Below are 21,500 nucleotides of genomic sequence, written 5' to 3'. Positions count from 1 at the left end.
TGCTAATAAATGTTTTTCTGTCAGTTCTATAGAATAGTTAAAGTATAACTACAATATAAATGAACACATTAGAATGCACTGTACAACCCAACAAACTAGCTGTAAAAAGCAAAATGCAAACACACAGGTCTACAAGCCCACGCACACCACCACTGAAGGGCAGTTATTTCCATTCAAAAGTAATTCTTTTTCACAGTGGCTTTTTAGTGTGTTAACATTATGTCACCTATGTTAATCTCAAATCACTGTGCTGACTTCAGACGAATATAATTCTTTACTCCTGCTTCACGTAACATTAACTTGTATGAAATACAGCAGCTGCAGTTCTTACTGGTTCAATAGCTTTCTCAGAATACTGGGAAAATGAGTAGGGATTTAAAATGATTTCATGCCTCAAACCACATTTGGCACTGAGCATTTTTCTAGATTTTTGGTTCACAATGGATTCTTTATCTGTTAGGGCCAGGGTGGACCTGTTTTTAATGTCAATGAAGGACATAATAAAAGAAATGTAAAACATCCCTAGCATTAAATGGCTTTGCATTTCAGCATTTGAAATAAACCTATCACTGTGTTAGAGACTGTGCTTTTATATCACAGAAAGATATGGCACAGCATCCACACCCAGCGTTACATTAAATGGGATCCAGGGGCCCTGAAGAAAAACAGCAACACTTAAGTGGTGTGCTGATGAGTAATTTACCCACAGTACTCATAGACTTTAGATCATCACCTTAGAAGATAAATGCATATTATCATTTAAAACTGAAACACATTTTTCTCTCTCTTTTTTAAGGAAACATATCCAAGAAATGCCCTTTACCCCCTTCTCAGGAATATGCTTTCTAAGGATGTTATAAGCTGTTAATGGGGTTAAAAAATTCTATACAAATACAGATTATGATGAAGTTGATACTTACACTTACTTCAGTCATACTTATTTCAGAATTATTTGTATATTATTTTTCACTAATGTGATCTCTGCTGTTCTTCCTAGGATTCAAGTGTCCTGTCTGCTCCAAATCTGTGGCGTCCAATGAAATGGAAGTTCACTTCATCATGTGTCTAAGCAAACCTCGCCTCTCCTATAACGGTAATGAACATCGTCGTCTGTTTCTGTATTTACCTTTTCTTTATATGGTAGGAGGCTAGATCTGCTATTTGGAAGGAAAATCCAGGCTCACTGGTGTGCTTAATAATGAATTGATTTTGCCTCTGGTTCTAGTCATATTTATTGGTCTTCCGAATATTGTGCCAAAAATTTTTGCTGCTATTCCGATTGATATTCATGACAAGATGGGTGGCTCTACAAACTGATGTGCGTTGTCGAGCTAGTCCTTCCAAAACATGATTAATATGAATGAGGGGGATGAAGAAAGTCATAAAAATTCATAGAATGAGTTTCCACAACCTGACATGTTCAATCATCCAGTTCTGAAATTACAAACACAGCTGAGGCTGCTAAGATCCCTAATGGCAATCAACACTTGCTATAACATGTAACGCCTGTTGTTTCGTAAGCTGTTACTGGTTCCATCTGAGGCCATTATGTCTGTCTTATTTTAGCTTTTGTCATCATTCCACTGGAGCAGCGAACTACAAACTACTGTTGGCTCTGAAAGAAGTCAACAGTACAGTTTAAAGTACCACGTTTGACTCAAATAGTGACAGAAGTAGCATTGACTACCATATTAGTAGGGTACTTTTACCCTTAACCCTTTCCATAAGATTCAAATGAACTCTGCTTCCCCACTTGGTTTGGCTCTTTTAAGATGGCATGCAGTTAAACTCTGGTGTGGACAAAACATCAGCACCGAGAGTGCCTGAAAAGGTGGTCTTGTTGCAAACATGACTAATAATATTCATAATCAAATCTCACCCCCCCCTGCACTCTATGACACTCGTAGAGATAAACAAACACAAAGCACAGTAAAGAGCTGAATGACCTGCTGTCACTCGCCAGAATTTGATGTTCCTCAGTGGGTCCATACAACGATATGAGTTAAATCTATAGCTTGTGGTTTTTTCTTGTTCACAAAAATGCACCCATGTATCATATTTCTTTCCTTTTTTCTTAGGTAAATAAATAAATAAATAAAAAATAAAAAAAGCAAAAATGAAAAAGAGTAAAAGGTCTGAAAGCAACCTTAAAAACAGTTTTGTCACATTTTATTATCAATAAATGTCAGTAATGGAAGGAGTATAAACATATTTAACTTAAGTATAAGTTGCAAAATGACATTATAAAAATACTAAAGTCCCAGTAAAGTAAAATTTCCATAATACAAATTTTACTTAATTAAAAAACACAAGTATTAGCAGAAAAGTATCAAAAAATCTCATCACAACAACATCACATCAACATTATGCAAAATGGCACTAATTCAGATTGTTGTATTTATCATACAGTATATATTATTGGAATATTGTCACTAATGTGTTAACATAATTACATAATTTTAATATTATCAAAGTGCCCCTAAATTTTGAACAACTTTATGTACTGTTTGTTTTTCAATCTATAACCATGTATCATATACAATAAATCATATGTTCAGAAGCTGATCATATGTTTGCTTGTAAAATCTTTATCAGAAAAGTAACTAACTATGGCTGTAAAATAAATGTAATGGAGTAAAAAGTACAATATTTCTCTCTGCAATGTATTGGAGTAGCAGTGGAGTATGGAGTAGCATGGATTGGCATAAAATGGAAATGTACAAGTACCTAAAAATTTTACTTATGTACAGTAGTCGAATAATGTACTTAGTTATATTCCACTACTGATAAATGTCCATTTTGGCACTCTGTAGAGAGTTTAAGAAGAGCTGTTCCTCTAATGTTAGTTTTCACCTTTGAATTGATTTTTCATAGAGGGTTCCTTTCATCAATCTTATCTTAAAAGCTTAAAAAGAGATATGATTCTGGTGTTAATATATATTTTACATGCACATTTGTGTTTCCCCCCTGGCCCCTACTGCGTGTTCCAACTGGCCCATAGACTTTACATTATGATGATGTTGTTAAAACAGAACTTGCTTTTCTAGACTCAGGGAAAGCTTTAAAAATATAAAAACCTCCATGTGTTAAACATTCATAATAGAAGAAGATTAAAAACTGCCCTTGTTTGAAGTTCCAGGTGTCCTGTCAATTTTACATCTCTTATATAATGGTGATCTATGGGGAAAATGCTTTTTGAGACACAGAGGAATTTTTCGTTGCAATACTGCTAGTAGCCACTTGGACAATTAAGCAGCAAGGCTGAGAGGCAGCGCGTTATCTAGCTCTCTTAATATATCCATGGATATTTTTTTGAATGCTAGCAAAAAACTAAGTTTTTTTTTGTCTTGTTTAAAATGGTTAGATTTTCAAATTTTACTGTCTAGGACTTGTAAATACCCATTTACCTCAGACAGAATACCCCAGTATCACGTTTCGGCTTCTCTATCGATGCGACGAAAGAAGTTAGCGCAAAGCTTCAGAGCCAATTGTCTACCAGGGGTGGCATTATATCAATGATTACAGTGGCCATGTTTTCATCACTTAAGTGCATTAATCAATAGGTCAATCTACTGAGGTATGATGTATTCGTTTTACATTCATACCTGTATCCAAGTCTTATCTTTAGATGTTTCTGAGCTAATGGAAAAGATGCTGGCTTGGAAAGAGGGTAAAGACCTCTTCTTTTTAGTACAAGTGACTGAAAAATCCTCTGGCTCACAAGAAATGATGAGTTCTACATTACTGATTTATTGAAACAAAAGAACCCGATTGTTTTCATTAGCAGTGACAGACATTGTGGCTGAATGCCACCTACAGTCTGGTTGCTATGGTGGTACGTGCAGACGCAGCAACCTCTTGTGGACCAAGTGAGTTTTTCGTTTTACATATTTTCAAAAGGTATATGAAAAGAACATCTTTCATGCAGCTACAGCAGCCATACTCTTCTGAGGATTGGCCAAGTGAGTACTATGGACTATCCAGCATGAAATGAGGAACAGCTGTGTCTTTGTTTTCACTGAAACATGGCTATATAGTAACATTCTAGATGGGCGAACTTACTACTGAAATGACAGGGAATCATAACCCTATGCTGGGACTCATAGCGGCGGACTGTGTTTATATCCACAACGAAAGGTGCCCATATGCTGTGGTTGCGTCCAAAGACTGCTCTCCACTTAGTGAAGCTTACAGTCGTGTAGTACTGGCCATACTTTCTGCCAAGGGAGTTCACTGCTGTTATCATAGCAGGAAGCAACAAACAGCATACCCGGATGGATTGTTGATCATCGCTGGCAACTTCAGTCATGCAAATTTAAAGACTGTTTTGCCAAATTTCCACCAGCATGTTAAACTGGCTACAAGAAGAAAAAATAAACTGGACCTTGTTGACATCCAAGTTGTTGCTGCCAACGAATGCTCACTCATCCCCTAAAGACTGTGTGTTGTTTGTATGTCTGTTCTATGTTGCACAAAGAAAAAAAAGTGGTAATCAGAGACAAAATCGGCACAAGGAACTTATCTGCCCGTGTGTTCGTATCAAAGCTACACTTAACTAAGCAACTCATTGCCTATTCCAAAAAAGATTTTTTGGCACTTGCATTGCCTTAACCTTTTAACTTTTATTCAGTATAATTCTACACAGTAATAAATGGGATGACCTCCCAAAAAAGAAGATGAAAACAACTCTATTATGCTGACCCTTCTGCTTTGAACACATTACTAGCCAAAAGTCTCAGGAAAGATGTTTGAGGTATAATTTTACAACTTTAAGTGTTGTCATACAAAAAAGTTTACCATCAATCACCTTAAAGATCAGTGCTACTCTGGTCTCATGTGGTCTCATTGGGTCTCCATCTGATGTAAAAAAAGTCTACAATGTAGGTCTGTGGAATCCAGGTATGACAGGTTCTTTTATTTTGCTTTATTGATTGTCTATGTAGTACTGCTCTGTGCTAGCTGCTCTGTTAGGTCATACCTCAATGTCTCTCCATGCTACCCTGCTGTATTTCTGCATGTTATTCAACCACCAATTGACTGCTTAGATTTTGTGACCACTTATTACTCCTTAGTGTATTTCATGTTTGGTGGGAATGAGACTTGCTATTAGTTGTAGTGGACCCAAAAGGAAACAGCAAACCTTTGTTAGATTGGTCAATCAACCAGTGAGTAATGAGACATCAAAATCCCTAGTAGATCACTGGGTAAATGGCTATTTTGCTTCATGCTACTGCCATTATAGTGTGTCCTATGATATGACATGTACATTAACATATTTCAAGTAACATTATCACTAATTCAATTATGCCAACGTAGCCAGGTGTATTTTATAGTACTATTTCAGGTGAACAATCAGTTATTAAGCCACTGCACTGTGATATTTGCCCAAAAAAAAAAAAAAAAAAACCCAACCTAAAATACAATACATTTGCTTCATAGAGTAAAATGAATCTAGTCACTGATAATTCTGTGGAAGATTTGACATACTGTATCAACTAGTCACCTAATAGTCAATATAATGTTTGCTAAAATGTTTGCGTTGCGCTCCAGAGACATATTCTAGCAGGAATATAAGGCAAATTATTGTGCCAAAGTGCTCACTCACACACAAAATAGTATTTTTATGTTGATTCTCTGAGAAACTGGAGGCCAGTGTAGCGATTTGAGTACTGGGGTTATATGCTGAGCTCTTTTGGTCCTGGTTACAACACTGGCAGCAGCGTTCTGAATCAGCTGGATCCGTCTGATCTGCATTAGGGAGACCTGTGAATAAGACCATTGCAGCATTCAAGCCTGCTCAAAATAAAAACATGTACAAGCTTCTCTAAATACTGTTTTGACAAACTCTGGTGGTAAGTGGTAGAAGGCTGATTTTGTAATTGATTTAATGCGACTACTGAAATTTACGTTTGAATGAAGGATAATGCCAAGGTTTCTTGATTTTTGCTGTTCAATGACAGATGGTTAAGAGGCACAGACTAAGTCTTTCTTCCTTGGGACCAAAGACAATAAACTTCAGTTTTGTTTTCATTCAACTGGAGGAAATTCTGGAATTTGCAGTTACTAACTGATTAATGCACTGTCCCAGAGAGTAAAATGAACTGTGGTCATTTTGTGATACAGCTATGTATATTTGTGTATCATTTGCATAAGTATGATATGAAACCTTGAAGTTTTGGATGATTTCAGCTAATGGAAGCATATAAAAGTTTGAATAACAGAGGTCCAAGAATTGACCCTTACGGGTATCCAGGTGTTAGGAGATGCTCTGATGTGTTGTTGCAATCCGATACAAAGAAATTTCTTTCTTGAAGGTGGGACTTTAACCGTTTCAGGACCACGTCAGGGAGACCAATCCAGTGTTCAAGTCTATCAATTAATATTCGGTGGTCCACCATATCAAAAAGCAGCAGTCAGGTCCAATAACACAAGAACAGAGACTTTACCAGAATCGATATTAAGGTGAATGTCATTAATAACCCTGATGAGAGCTGTCTCGGTACTGTGGTAGGAGCTAAATCCAGACTGAAACATGTCAAGAAGGTTATTTACTGCTTTAAAAAAAAAAAAAAGTCGAGTTGTTTAAAGACAACTTTCTCAATTTTGCTGATGGTCGGAGGGTTTGAAATTGGTCTGCAGTTACTTAGTGCAACATGCATCCAAACTAGCTTTTTTTTAAAAGTGGCTTAATTAATGCAGTGTTCAGGGCTTTGGGAAATACATCTGAAAGCAGAGAGCTGTTGAAAACATCTGAGACTCTGTACGGATCGTAATTAATGTGGAGTTTGGTTTTTCGCTAGCTGACCAGCTGTTTAACATATTCGTTTATGTTTGGCCTGTGGGGTGTTCCTCCTCCTGGGTTGTTCGGTGCCTTATGTTTGCCAGAGGTGATTTTGATTCCAACTGATATTTCATCAATGACTAAATAAAATTAAAATTTCATTCTAAAATCTTAATTAATTTTGATTTAATTTAAAATTGTCCGGAAGGTCATCAACTGATAGACACAAAAGTGGGTGTCATGGAGATTGACTGAGAAAATGGCATGCTACTGTGTTTGATGAGATAATGTTTTTTGACTGTTTTTGACCTATTGCATATGTCCACTATGACAGTCATATTAAACAAAACACAGAAATGAGCCAAAAGGACAGCATCAAGGACCATGAAATTGGAGATGGTCAGACCTTTAGAGATTACGAAGTCCAGTATATGGCCTTTGTTGTGGTTAGGTTCTTTGACATGCTGCAAGAGTCCAAAATTTTCAAGCATAGTGGAAAGTTCTTGAGCATTCCTGTCATTTGGGTAATAAACATGAATAATGACATCACCATTAATAATTATACTGTCAAAGTCAGTTACAATGATGGAAAGCAGAACTGAGAATTCATCAAAGAAAGTAGTTGAATATTTCAGCGGCCTATAGATATAGAATGGTTTCAGCATTGCTATTTAGTACAACAGATAGATATTAAAAGGGGTCATATGGACCCAATGATATCTGTTTACACATAAGAACATCTTCTGAAATAACAGCTACTCCACCTACTCTCCTTCTTGTTCTAATCACATCCACAAAGTTACAGTTAGGGGGTGCTGAGACTCCATATGAGCTGCTGCCCTGGTATTTTCTTTGAGCCAAGTTTCAGTTAAAACAATGTCAAGTTTATGATCAGTAATGAAATCATTAATTACAAGAGATTTGCCTGCCAAGGATCTTATATTCAGCAAAACCAAATGTATTGTTTCAGAGTCAGCAACGGAGATTGTTGTTTTTAGGTAAGGAACAACAATTACATTTTACACTGTACAGTTGCATTACCAGCAGGGGACTTTTTTTTTTACTGGAAACCATGTCTGATATGTACAAATATTAAATGAGTTTAATTAACCTGACCCGGCCTTGGACCCAGAGGACATCACACATTGCTAGATTGGTCACTCTTGAGAGCGAGACTGGGGGGAGGTTCAGATGGTGATGGGTACCAGGTGTGTGTGGAAGCACATGGATGAAGGACAGCATATTCCAGGTTGTTGGAGAGCACCCTCATGCCAATTCTGCATAAGTGAAGTCCATCTGCAGCAAAAAGGCAACCACATCTCTAGAAAAGGTTAAAAATGATCAACAAAGAGAATACTGTTTGTGTGACAGGCAGACAATATCCATTTGTTTAAGCTGAGCGAGCACATAAAGTGACCCATGCGTGTGAGTTGTTGTTGGACACAAACACAATATGGTGAGGCTGTTTGAGGATGTTAGAGAGGCTCAAAAGTAATTGCACAAAAATCCTTTCCAGTCACTACCTGAAGTCTGGAACCCATGGACATCACCAAATGCTGACTTTCCTCCCTTGAGATGCTTTGCCAGGCCTTTATTGCAGCTGCCTTCAGTTGCTGCTTGTTTTTGGGTCTTTCTGCCTTCAGTTTTGTCTTCAGTAAGTGAAAAGCATGCTCAATTGAGTTGAGGTCAGATCAATGACTTTGCAATTGAAGAATATTCCATATATTTGCGTTGAGAAGCTCTTGGGTTGTTTTTGCAGTATGTTTTGGGTCGTTATCCATCTGTACTGTGAAGCATCATCCTATCAGTTTTCAGCATTTGGTTAAATATGAGCAGAGAGTATAGCCCTATACACTTCAGAATTCATCCTGCTACTTGTATCCACAGTCGCATCATCAATAAACACCAATGATCCAGTTCCTTTGGCAGCCCTTACATGCTTATGCCATAACACTGTCTCCACCATGTTTGTCAAGTTAATCTTGGCTTCATCTGTCAAAAGATATTGTTCCAGAACTGGAAGTCTTTTTTTGAGGGTTTCTGCCAAAGTTTAATCTGGCCTTTCTGCTCTTTTGAGTTTTACCAGTGGTTTGCACCTTGTGCTAAACCCTCTGTATGCATGAAGGCGTTTAGAGTGTTCTTGACCTGGCTAGATGTTATGAAGGGGTTTTTCTTTGCCAAGGAAATATCTCTGCGATCATCCACTAGTTTTCTTCTGGGGTCCAGGCCTTTTGGTGTTGCTGAGCTTGCCGGTGCATTCCTTCTTCTTAACAATGTACGAAATAGTTGATTTGGTTAATTTCTGCCATCTGTCTGAGGTTTGTTTTGTTTTTTCAGCCTAATTTGGCCTCCTTCATTTGCATCAACACCTCTTTGGATCACACATTGAGAGTTCCCATGAACAGCTATCAAATGCAAATTCAACACTTGTAATCAACTCCAGACCAGGCTACACCTGGCCATGAAACTGATTGTCAGGCAATTGTCCAATTACTTTTTAGCCTTTGAAAATGAGGGACCATGTATAAAAATAATGTAATTTCTGAACGGTTAATGCAATATTTCTGCTAAACCCCTTGAATTAAATCTGAAAATCTACACTTCAATCCCATCTTGATGGCTTCATTTCAAATCCATTGTGGTGGTGTACAGAGGCAAAATGACAAAAATTGTGTCACTGTCTAAATACATGTACTTAACTGTAAGCTCTGCGTAAGATTTTCAGTTGTATAACCCTGAAGGTTACTGACTGATATTACTGAAGAGTGAAATTTGTAAAATATCTGTAATATTGTGCTGCTGCCAAACATAGTTTGGCAAGGACGTTCTTGCAGCTTTGTAGGCTGTATCGTGCCATACTGGACAGGATGCTAAAGTAGTTCTTGTGATGCCAAATTTTTATGAAAATTTTTGTAATGAGAACTTAATGCCATTACTGCCATTATTTAGCTTTGTTTTGGTGGGGGCAAGATGGCAGTGAGGATAATGAAGTAAATGTGTTCTTGTCCTTCAAAAAGGAGTCAGAGTTAGTCAAATTAAGTTGATATCTTCAAAAGTTACAGTGCTTTTAGTATAAAATTGTGTAAGTATCCATACACGACAGCTTGGCAAGGACACAGAAAATGTTATACTTAAAGACAGTAACTTTGAAGAGACCCACTTTATATGGCTTACTTAGACTGCTATAGTCTCATATTAGCTTTGGTTAAACTTAAGGTTCCCCGTTGAATTTTCTTGTAAAGAAAAAAAAAAAAAGTTAGAAATCTACATTATTTACATCCTTGTTTACTTGCTAGCAGTCCTGTTCTTGCTTGCCTATGTTGGTGCATTACTGACACTAGTGGAATACTATGGCACCATTTGCTGGAATATATATGCATCACCCACATGCAACATGTTTATAACTTGTGCGTTCTTGTGTGTGCAGAAGATCAAACAAAATGGGCACCCATAAACACATTGCTTAATAGCCTTAACTAGTGATTGAAAACTCCCCTGGGTAAATTTAAGAATGCATTTTTATAAAACACAATGAAGAATGTTGATTTTGTCCCAAAGCACTTACATTAGAATTGCATTAGGAAGAGAGCTCTTCACTGCCAGTATGGACAGGAAAAATGACTACATTAACCAAATGTATACTGCATATGGGTATGTGAATATGGACCCCCCTTAGAAAATTCAGTAATTTAATCAATTTTTAGCCACAAAAGCTTTAACCCAAGTTAAAAAGGTTTAGTATTAATTAAAGCCAACAATGTTAATACTGAGTTGAACCATGCAAATATTATGTGTGTGATCTTATCCCGATTGTGGACATAAAATGCCCATGAGATATTCATATTATTTGTGCTACTGAGGTATTTAAACACTTTACACTGTTTACCGCTGTTTTTAAATTGTTGAGTCTGTTGGTCCATCTCAGCCTTAGTATCAAAAATTTTGTATGATCAATATCCAAATTTCACCTCTATAAAAGCCAAACGGTCAAACCACAGATAGGACCTAGAGTGATGGTGAGAGTTGTTGCTGGCTTGCCCAAGAGGTTTTAACATCATTCATGTTTATTATTACTCTGTGTCCATACTGATATAACAACACTACTGCACACAGTGTCAAATTATCAAATTCCTTGATCAGAATGCTGTTTTAATTATGGCCTGGGCTGCCACTCCTGGTTGATTGGAGACACATGATTGACAGCAGCAATGTCTTTTCATTGCCCCTAGAAACTTGTTGATTGACTGCTACTCTTTGACTCAAGACTGTGTATATGTGCATCTGATCTGGAGCCTTAAGGTCACCTTGTAGAAGTCTTTTTGTGTATGTATGCACAGTGTGATCAGCAGTGTTGTGTTTCTGATAATGACAACGTAACCATACAGACTACAGTTTTTATAGGGAGGGGGATTAGGCAAGTTATTTTACAGCTCCACAAATTGCAGTCAACTAGGCCCACAAGGCAATTGCAGTAAAAAAGAAAAAAAAGGAAAAAAAAGAGTTTCAAGCCTGCTGCTAAATTCAAACTGAATGGAAAGGTGAAACTGTCTTAAGGAATATGGGATTAAGAGTGATGGGGTACCCTGATAGGTGATAACAGATGAGAAGAGAGATGGTAAAAGGAGGACGAATCCCATAATTCCTGTTTTTTCTCCAATTCTGTCGTTCTTTATTTCCAGCAAATTACTCTCTCATTCTCCCTCTGTACCTCTTTCCTCTATGAGTCTGTCTGTCTGACCACCTCTTTTCCTGCTGTGCGCTCTCTGTAAATTCTGTCTGTCTTTTCCCATCGCTCTCCCTGTCTCTTATTCTCTGTTCTCTTGGATTTTTTGAGACCCTGAAAACAGGCTGAGCTGCAGCTTCTCATTTCCCAGCAAGCTCCGGCGTCTATTGTCAATCAGCTGGGCCTACTGACTGCTGCACATCAACACATCTCTGAGCAAGGCCATTAGACATTTGCCGTACGATTATTTTATGAATATAACCAAACACATAAGGACTGCACTGCCTTTGTGGTATTTTAGCCCAATAGTCTTTTTTCCCCTCAATAAGTAATCATTAACACCAAATGATCTGCATACATTTCCATTTCCAGCAGAGAAGGAAATGTTAATGCTTTTGAGATACAATATATTAAAGTACCAGAATGGTGTGTTTTCATATTTTAACTGAGAAAATTAACATTTAGCATACTTACTATTACATTTTTACATAAATTTTGTCTTCCTGTAAGTCCTTGCTTCCATTAATTTCACTATGGTAAAAATTTATCTTGCACATGTAGGATGTCTACATTGTGACAACTGGATTCATACAACATGCACAACAAAAGGTTATTTTCAGTCAAAAAGTAATGTTGATGACATCTGGCTGCATTAGCTGTCTTGAGTATTATTAACTGTGATGTGAATAGTTACACTGTATATATGCTTACCTGCCACAGTTTGTGGGACTGTCTAGTCGGCTGAAGGTCATCCCGTAGTGAATTTAATGGTTGGGTCCACAAAAAGGACAGATTTACCCCCCCCCCCCAAAAAAAAACAAAAAACAAATCTGTTATCTGGTTAGGAAAGAAGAGACCATGAGAGTTGATGTAACATTCCTTTCAGTTTGTCCTTGAAACAAGAGCAGATGAATTAAATTGCACTTTTCTGCTGTATTTGTACAGAAACTTATAATTTGCTTAGTTGAAGCATCTAGCACTGCTAATCCATAGCTGTATGGTATAACCTCTATTTTTGAATATGCTTAATGATGAAAGTCTTGTAGGTGGTGCAGGTTTTTAATTGTTTCTGAACTGTCTTGTACATTAAGTCCTAAAACATTAGGATCTCAGGTCCCTTTCTGATCAGGTATCTAAATAATTTGAGCACCTCAGGTTCAAGTAGGTTTTCCACAGGTCTGTTTTGGATTGGTTCCAAAATTTTGGACCAATAAAACAATCTGAGATCTCTATTGATGTTGTGAAAAAAAGTGAAATTGGTCACTGTTGTATTAAAAAGGGACACTCAACATGAGTGAGGGAATGAGAACTACTATTCAGCCTCTGGAAATAGTTGTATAATGTCTTCTCTGGCTCTAGAGGGAGATTTGGCACTCCAAATTATGGCCAGGTGCATCCTGTTTGCTTTGACTTTCCTCAATTGCCATTTAATTGACTAACACCTGATTGTAATCCTCCTTATTAGAACTGAAAGGATCGGACAAGGTTTAGGAAGGCACACATGGGTATGTAACGTCCCACAATTCACAACAGATGTTTGGGGGAGAAAAAAAAAAAAGAAAAAAAAAGGAACCCATTCCTTGAAGCTCAAACTCTGGGTAGACATCTGTGATAAAACTTATGAGGCATGGATCAGGGCAAGGGTATAAAACCATTTCTAAAGCTTTGTTTGTTGCCAGGAATGGGTTCAAGATTGCGAAATGTCAGAGGCTTTGAACTACCAGGACTCTTGCGTAACCTGGCAAGAAGGGTTTTCGGTCAGGGACGTGACTAAGAACCCAAGCTTCAGAAGTCCTTTGCAGAAACAGGAGAACCTGCAGGAAAGATGACCATCTCAGCTGCACTTGTCAATCAGGTCTTTATGATGCAGTGACTAGACATATGCCTTTTACTCAAGAGTAGCTTCTGACAGTCCACTTGGAGTTTAACAAACGGCATTTAAAAGGACTGAGATCATGAAGGAAAAGATTCTCTGGTCTGATGTGAAAAATGTAACTCTTTGGGCAGAAATCCAAGCACTGTGTCGGATGAGCACCAGTCACTGCTCATCACCTGGCTAATACCATCCCTGTGGTTAATTGAGGGAAGAATGAATGCAGCTAAATACAGAGGTCATTGAAGAAAACCTGCTCTAGAGTCCATGCAACCTGAGGGCAATGGTTTACCTTTCAGCATAACAATGACCCAAATCATACAGCCAATGTAACAGTGCAGTACCTTTGGGAAAAGTATATGACTTGTGTTTGACTTGAGTGGCCCAGTCAAAGCCCAGACCTAAACCCAAAAAACAAAAAACAGTGACATAGTTGTTAGGGAATTTTCTATTGGGTTACACAGGTCAAGTATGGGCCTTGAGGTCTCAGGCGGCAGCAGCAAATCTTTCTGAAAGGTACACTCTCTTCCCTCCTTGAGACATTGGGCAGTTGTCTGAGGCTGTTTGGGGAAAACAGAGCCCTTCTGATAAAAATTGAAGCAGAATTGCTGTAGTAACCATGGTCAAAGGAGATGGCTGTTTTTGCCTGCTTAGACGCCATGGATTGGGGTCTGTTACAATCCCTGGGCATAGCCAGAAAACACTGGCTCCAGGCCAGGATGCGCTGACGTTATACTGAAGCCTCGTGCAATGTGATCTGAACTAACACAGGTAAAAACATTTCCCTGTTTACAGAATAGCAAACCAATGGACTAACTCCACATACTGGGGAGGTACGGAGCTTGATCGTTTCTGGGCATAAAGTATTTGCTGCATAATCTGTAAGGGTTAAAAGACTGAGCACGGGGGACTGAGCTTCAGAATGGAGACGGCATCATGCACGTAGACTTTTATTGATAATTTCTCCATTCTCCTTGGTCAAGCTTCAATAAATATTTCCAGAATAAGTCATCTTGGGCTCCTGAACACTTTCTTCATTGACAAGTTAACCATTAATCAACACAATCTCCATAACAATAGCGAAGTTGAAATCCATAAGGTTTACTTATTAAGGTACTTGAATATTATATCTATCCTACAAGCTACAATATGCAGGTTCTGGAAATCAAGCTAATGTTAGCATGGCACATTCCGCTGCTCCTACTAACCATTATGCTCTACCAGCCCTTCAACATCTTTGTTGTGTACACTGTCCCAGCTAATGCAGGAGCCTGCGAGTCACCAATAGTGATGTCTTCCAACAGCTAATACTAGCTTGAAGCCACGGTAGGAGAGGAATAGGAGAACAAAAGCGTGTTCACATATTGAGCTCCCACCCCTGACTTTGGCCTTTTCTAATTCGTTAAAAAAAGGGCGAGGTTTGCTCTGTCTGCACTGGGTCACAGAGGCCTTTGAAAGCACCTGTCCACATAAATGTGTTTTGGAGCATATTTCAACCAAAAAAATATTAGAAAAAAAGCTACATATGGTAGCTTTAAAAGGGTGCTATATGTAAGCTTTTGCTATTTGCTTTTGCCAACGTTAGCATTAACAGCTGGTTACTTACCAGTCTAGGAGAAACGTTGGAAGTTCAGCATTAAACTTCATTCCTATCATGGATTAGCTGATAAACAGCACAGGCAGGGTGGAACCAAATGCAGACAATCGCTGGCCGATGTAGTGAAGTATTTTTTTTTTTTTTTTTTAAATAAATTGAGAAAGGCTTACAAGGCAGATGGGTGGACAAGATAGCAGGCAGGTACAGGCAACATGTAACAAAAAGCAGGTTGCAGGAACAAAGGGAAAATACATAGGACATGAAACAGAGGATCCAACAAGAAAAAAAAGGAAAAGACCATAACTTCAGCAGTAGATGTCGCAAGTGAGTAGTGTTGAACAAAGCTTCAGGTAATAAACCTTTTGGCAAACCAATGGCTGGATAGCCTGACAGGTTTATGAAGCTTATGAAGGTCCAAGCTTATGAATTGGAGCCTATGAAGCATCAGGCCACACATGGGAGCTGAAACAGGTGGTCAAACAGGAAATAAAGGAAAAGACCTGATACAAGGCTGATTACAGAATGAGGCAAAGGTGGGGAGAGCTCAGGCGACTGAAGGGCTGATGAAAAGTGGGAACAGGTGTATGGGAATGGGTGAAGCAGACAGGTGAATGGAAACAGGGAGGAAAGACTGAGAACACCAGGTGGGTGAAAGAAAAATGGTTGGTCTGGGGAGATGAGCGGAAAAATATCGCCTGGGAGCAGTGAGAATAGGCTGGAGACAGGCAGATCGTGACAGTACCCCCCCATCCAGCCTCCAGGGGGGATCCTGGAGAGCTAATGCAGTAAAGTAGTTTTTTTTTAATAATTGATACCTCACCTTGAGGCTTATATTGTTTTGCAGAAAAACACGTGACCTATGAAAAACGAGGCTTCGCATTGCAGGGGATACATCGCTGGTTTGTTTTCAGTGTCAGTGGCTGGATAAAAACATCCTAAATACCGGACACTTTGTGGGCTGTTATAGGTCACAATTTGGTTTGCGCATCATCAGTGTAGTAGAATTTTTACTAATGTTTAGCGGAGTATTTGCTATTACCATTATCATAATTATTATTATTACTATTATTACCACCAGTATCCCAAGTGCGATGTGAGAGGGCCAGACACAGTGAAGAAAATTGTTTTTAAATACAAATCAATAAAAATTTCCCCTCCTTCCTCTTGCACAGTACTGCTCAGTATATTCCCTCCCAGTCACTGAATGTCATCAGAAACTACATCCTCTCATTCATTTTTATTATCAGACCTTTATAAATGTTTATGAAACAGATGATCCAACAGGGAACAAAGGAAAGACCTGGTATATATGGTACAAGGCTGATTACAGAATGAGGTGCAGGTGAGGAGAGCTCAGGTGACTGCGGGGCTAATGATAAGCGGGAGCAGGTGTGTGGATGGGAGGGGCAGACAGGTGAATGGGAATAGAGAGGAAAAACTGAGAACTTCAGGTGGGAGAAGTAATAGTAAGTCACTTTTCATGCATGTGTGTGTGCGCATATACGAAAACACACACATCACGTGCACGTGCATGCTGCCCATGTGTCATATGATATGTGGTTGATATGTGTATGTCATATTTGTCGTGAGTTGGGGATGACTTGTTCAGAGAAAAAGGGGTGTGGGTTTAACATCATTCTTGCAGTATATAAGTTGAGAATCACTCTAGTCAGTTTATCAATAAAAAGATGACGAAGATTGCCTACTTACCTCACCATCACCTCCAAACCTATCAACCATGGATGCTGCTATATTTGGCCGCCAGCCATTTACTATCAAGTCTATATAATCCGGTACGATTGTCTTCGACTTGCTATTTTTTACATTCAGTAGTGTAACTAGACGATCTCGCAGTGGATTTTTAAGAGTTACTCCACTATGACAAAGGATATAAAGGTGCATTGTACCAAGGTACCATCTGAGAGAGCAGTGAAATACTTTTTTTTTTTTTTTAAAGTGAAAAAAGGTGACTATTGCCGTGATAAAAGTTTTATCATTTGTGTATTAATTTTGATGTATCATTTTATACCATGTTTTTGAACAGATCAGTTTTTATGATGCCCCGCTTATCCCCTCACAAGATCATGAGACAAAAAGATGGGAATTTATTAACGAAGATGACAAGCAAAACATATTGTGGCTGGCCGACTATGCCGAATGTCTGGGACAACAAAATCTCACATTCCTATCTCAAGAAGCAGAGGAGGATGCTGTAGGAGTCTACAAACCTACAAAGGATCTGTCACCACCTCTTCCACCACATGATGTCAAAATTTTGAAGGCTACCACATGTTTGAGTTTTGAAAATATCATCTCTAAAAAAATTAAAGGAGAATTGTTGGGTTTTGTCAGATTGATCATCCAAGCCAGAGGCAGCATAGTTGTCTATATAAGATGCCTCTGTTGTTGTACAGAACCTGAGAAGATTCTTGATATTGTGGACTTATGGACTCACTGACTTATTAACAAAACCCAACACTGAACCAAGACTGGCTGAAATTCAAGAGACTCTCCTAAAAAATACAGATAAATCTGTCATTATCGATGCTGTTCATCTCTGGCAACAATCAATGTAAAAAAAAATTGAAAGATTTTGTACATGATTTGAATGTTAGTCACTATGATTTTTCAGTAAAATGTTTAATGTTAAAAGAAGAGATTTTCATTCAAATTAGTTTGTCTGCCACATGACATCTTATTTTGCATTTTTTTTCCCCCATGTTTTTCCAATGTTTTTTCAAACCAAATGTGTAGAGGGGAAAAAAAAAAAACAACAATAAACGGGCTGACCATATCTTGATTGTATTCATTTCCATCAGAGGAGCCATGATGGATAGAACGTTTAAAACAGTGTATTAAGCCCCTTCCAAACCTGGTGCTTTTTGGAAGTATTAATAAACTCTGCTCTGCTATAAAAGACAGTATAAGCATAGCACCACAGAGGGAACAATTAAAAGAATAGTTATTAAACAAGCTGATTATACACTTTTTCAAGAAAGTGTATAAACATTTTCCAAGAAACATAGTTCTTGTTAATGTTATAGATAAACAATTTCAAGCAGATTTAGTGGACATGACTGATTATTCAAAGGAAAATGACAGTGTTCGGTACCTGTTGACATGTATTGATGTGTTTTCCAAATATGCCTGGATCTGATGTCTGACGTCTAAGAGTCGTGATTATGCCACTAATAGTTTGGGGGATATTTTAAGTGAGGGATGTGTGCCTTAAAAGCTTGAGACTGATGTGGGAAAGGAATTTTACAATAAACAATTTGAATCTCTACTGGATTCATGCAAAATTAGTTTTTCAACATCCAATAAGCCAAAAGTTAGCATAATAGTGTCAGCCACACCACCAGCTGATTATGAATTAAAAGACTTCGCTGGGGTAATGTTTCAGGGATCTTTTTATGAGAGTTGCAAAAAGTCATTCTTGATAAAAACTAAGTTTTATGATAGAAAAATTCTTAGCAGGAAAACGGTGGGGCGTAGGACCGTTGTCCTGGTGAAATGGCTCTGTTGGCCCAATAGATTTACCTCTTGGATTTCGTAAAAAAGGCATATGCGAGACCGGCTTTTTTGTGAATTTGCCTAGCATTGTATCTTTATCTGTGTACCCTCAAAATAAAATATGGAATTACAGAACAAAGTGTGCAAAGTCTGTCAACCTCAGAGAGCCATAAGAGGTGGGGTTGATTGAGAAACAATATCCACATAGTTGTAATACCATTTAAAAAATCTGATGCTGATGTGCATGTAGCTGAGTTTAAAATGCAATTGAGAGAAGTTATTTCTTTGCAACCGGGTTTTTCTGAGAGCGTACCAAAACACGTCTAAATTTAATTCAGTGGTTACCCAAGATGGCGGAATTGGAGGCCTGTCATTAAAATACAACAATATCAGAAACTGTGCTGCTGTTACAGATGACCCAAACATGGTGGTCACATCTAATGGTAAGCTGGTGAATATTTTAGGGTTCAAACAAGGTGTGGTGATTTTGACTCCTGATGAGCGACACTACCCCAAGCAGTATGCCCCACATTCAGCTAATATTCATGTTGGGTGTTATAAGTTGTTTATTTATACAGACATTGTGGACTGTCAGATTTCTTCACTTTTACAAGCCGCATTACATGCCTCTGTCCAAATCAGCAATTGGCGATATTGAAATTGGTCTCAAGTGTGATCAAGGTCAGCACATACCATTCACATTGCATTACTTTACTTTATTACGGTTGTAAATACACAAATAAAAAGACAGGACCAATCAACTAAAAGAAAAACTAATAAAGCAGTCGACACAGCTACAAAAAAATCACATTCTAAAGAATGGAAGAACAACTTCAAGGATTACGGGAGTGCTGATATGGATACATTTTAAAAAAACAAATACATTTTGTTTTTGGAGTTAGATACAAAATGACACTACTCTACAGCATGTCAGAGGAGTGCTTAAAAAGTGACCTTGACTTTTTACTCTGCCTCTTATGCAAACATCGATTGAAAAATTTAAATTTAATTTTATATAACCGTGGGAGACTGATTTCCCAATCTTCAAACACATACCCATACAGTGGTGTGCTATAATGCCTACTAAACTATGGAAAGGATACATTAGACTCACAGTTTGCATGTGGACTGTTTATCAAGGATACAACCAGTTATATGGTCGCATGTATGCCTTTAAGTGACAATCAAGGATTGACAGAGGGCACAATATACATCATAAAGTCGAATTGTAGAATTGATCACTCCTGTTCACGCTGATCTACTTTTTCAAGAAAAATGGAGCGGATCTTAAAAATTGAATACATCCGGACAAAAGATAAATTTTGTCTTATGGCTCTAGGTAATTTGAATTATTGCATCAACATAGTGGGAGCCAATGTGATACCAGTTTCAGTTATTAACAGCATATCCAAAAAAGCTTGTTTTCTGGGGGTATTTGCTTGTGTCCAACTACCTGAACATGTTCAGGAATCACATGCTATTCTTGTAGTCAACACGCATCCTTCTCATTATGGAGGCAGGCACTGGTTGGCAATGTATATTACAAAACACAGAGATGTGTTGACTCTCTTGGAAATGACCTATGGCACCCTGATTTCCCAGATGCCATTATCTACTTTTCTTAAGCTTAACTGTGAAAAATATGTTTTACTCTACATGCCAAGTGCAAGACAATTTTTTTTAAATTTAATATTCAAAAAGGTCTGTCCTGTGACCATATATCAAAACAGTATAGTAATAATCTTTTTTGTAATGATATTATGGTCTGTAAGTTGGTCAATCAAATTCAACCTGATCTATGTCATTGTTTTGATCTTACCTGTGTGCAGTGTGAACAGGTCTGCTTGTAAAATCCTGTTTTCGTATAATTGTATCATGATTCATGCACAACAAATAAAAAGTCACAGACGAAAAAGACAGATGGCACGGTGTTTTAGTGAAACATTTTTTACACATCCATATATAAACAAAAGTCAGTTTGTAAACATTGTTTTCTTCTTTCATGTACATGTTTGTTTGATAATCAATATATATCAAAAATTAAATGATCCGTTATTGTCTTTATTAGGAGGCCTCTGTCTTTTCTGATATTTGCCTTTTTTCTTTACACTACTTAGAGGTATATCTGAATATTCATCAATATTGCCAATAGGTGTAATGGAACTTTTGTAACTGGTAATAAGTTGTCTCACCTGAGTGTTTTGCACTGCTGATAATGGTACATTTAAAATTCCAAGAGTCTTCAAAATCTCTTACCTTCCTAGTGGTTGGAAAGAGGCTACACTCTTGTGTGGTTTTGTGACATTTAAAAAAAAAAAATCAATCATACATGGGCAACCCTCTTATGACATTATTAACAACACATTCTCCCTGATGGGGCGAAGATAAATCCGACACCTAGATGACTCATTCATTTTTTCATCAAATCCATAATACATTAACCATTTTCCTTTTTTCTTGTAAGCATATGTTGCATATCCTCAGAAATAATATCTTTTGTGTTTTCATCACTCTACTAATGTTGCTTTTCTTTGTACTCATTCCCTCCATCTTCTGGAAGTTATAGTGTCAAAAGTCCTTTTTCGTCATCATGTGGTCCAATGACTTTTAAAAAGCGTAGTAAAGCAATACTATACTTTTTAGCTTTTTCATGTAACTCTGTCTGGAGGCTTTAGTACATTCATTATTGCATCATCCAGCTTATTTTCTACTTTTCCCTAAGATGACTTCCAGAAGGACAACAGTTCTAAACATCATGTCTGGTTTCCTCCAAACATGACGCTTAGAATTTAGGCCAAACAGTTCAATCTTGGTTTCAACAGACCAGAGAATCTTGTTTCTCACAGTCTGAGAATTCTTTAGGGGCATTTTTCTAAACTTTCACAGAGGAGAGGCTTCTGTCTGGCCACTCTGCCATAAAGCCCAGATTGGTGGAATGTTGCAGCGATGATTGTCCCTCTGAACATTTCTCCCATCCCCATACCGGATGTCTGCAGCTCAGATAGAAGGACCA

The 21,500-nt window shown here is 37.9% G+C and overlaps 1 protein-coding gene and 1 long non-coding RNA gene across 2 annotated transcripts in view; both read left to right on the top strand.

The window, feature by feature from the left end:
- Positions 1-21,500, top strand: part of znrf1 (zinc and ring finger 1) — a 96,628-nt gene that overhangs the window by 52,399 nt on the left and 22,729 nt on the right. The window contains exon 2 of the mRNA XM_040132008.1: positions 998-1,093. Within this exon, the coding sequence (XP_039987942.1) occupies positions 998-1,093 (96 nt within the window). The remainder of the gene's footprint in view (positions 1-997; positions 1,094-21,500) is intronic.
- On the top strand, positions 15,775-17,633 carry LOC120792721. Its single transcript, XR_005707881.1, has 2 exons — positions 15,775-16,440; positions 17,019-17,633. It is a non-coding gene; the product is annotated as an uncharacterized LOC120792721 (long non-coding RNA).

This window comes from Xiphias gladius, chromosome 8 (assembly GCF_016859285.1).
Source record: "Xiphias gladius isolate SHS-SW01 ecotype Sanya breed wild chromosome 8, ASM1685928v1, whole genome shotgun sequence".
In the NCBI taxonomy this organism is placed as follows: Eukaryota; Metazoa; Chordata; class Actinopteri; order Istiophoriformes; family Xiphiidae; genus Xiphias; species Xiphias gladius.
This window is presented reverse-complemented; position numbering and strand designations above follow the sequence as displayed.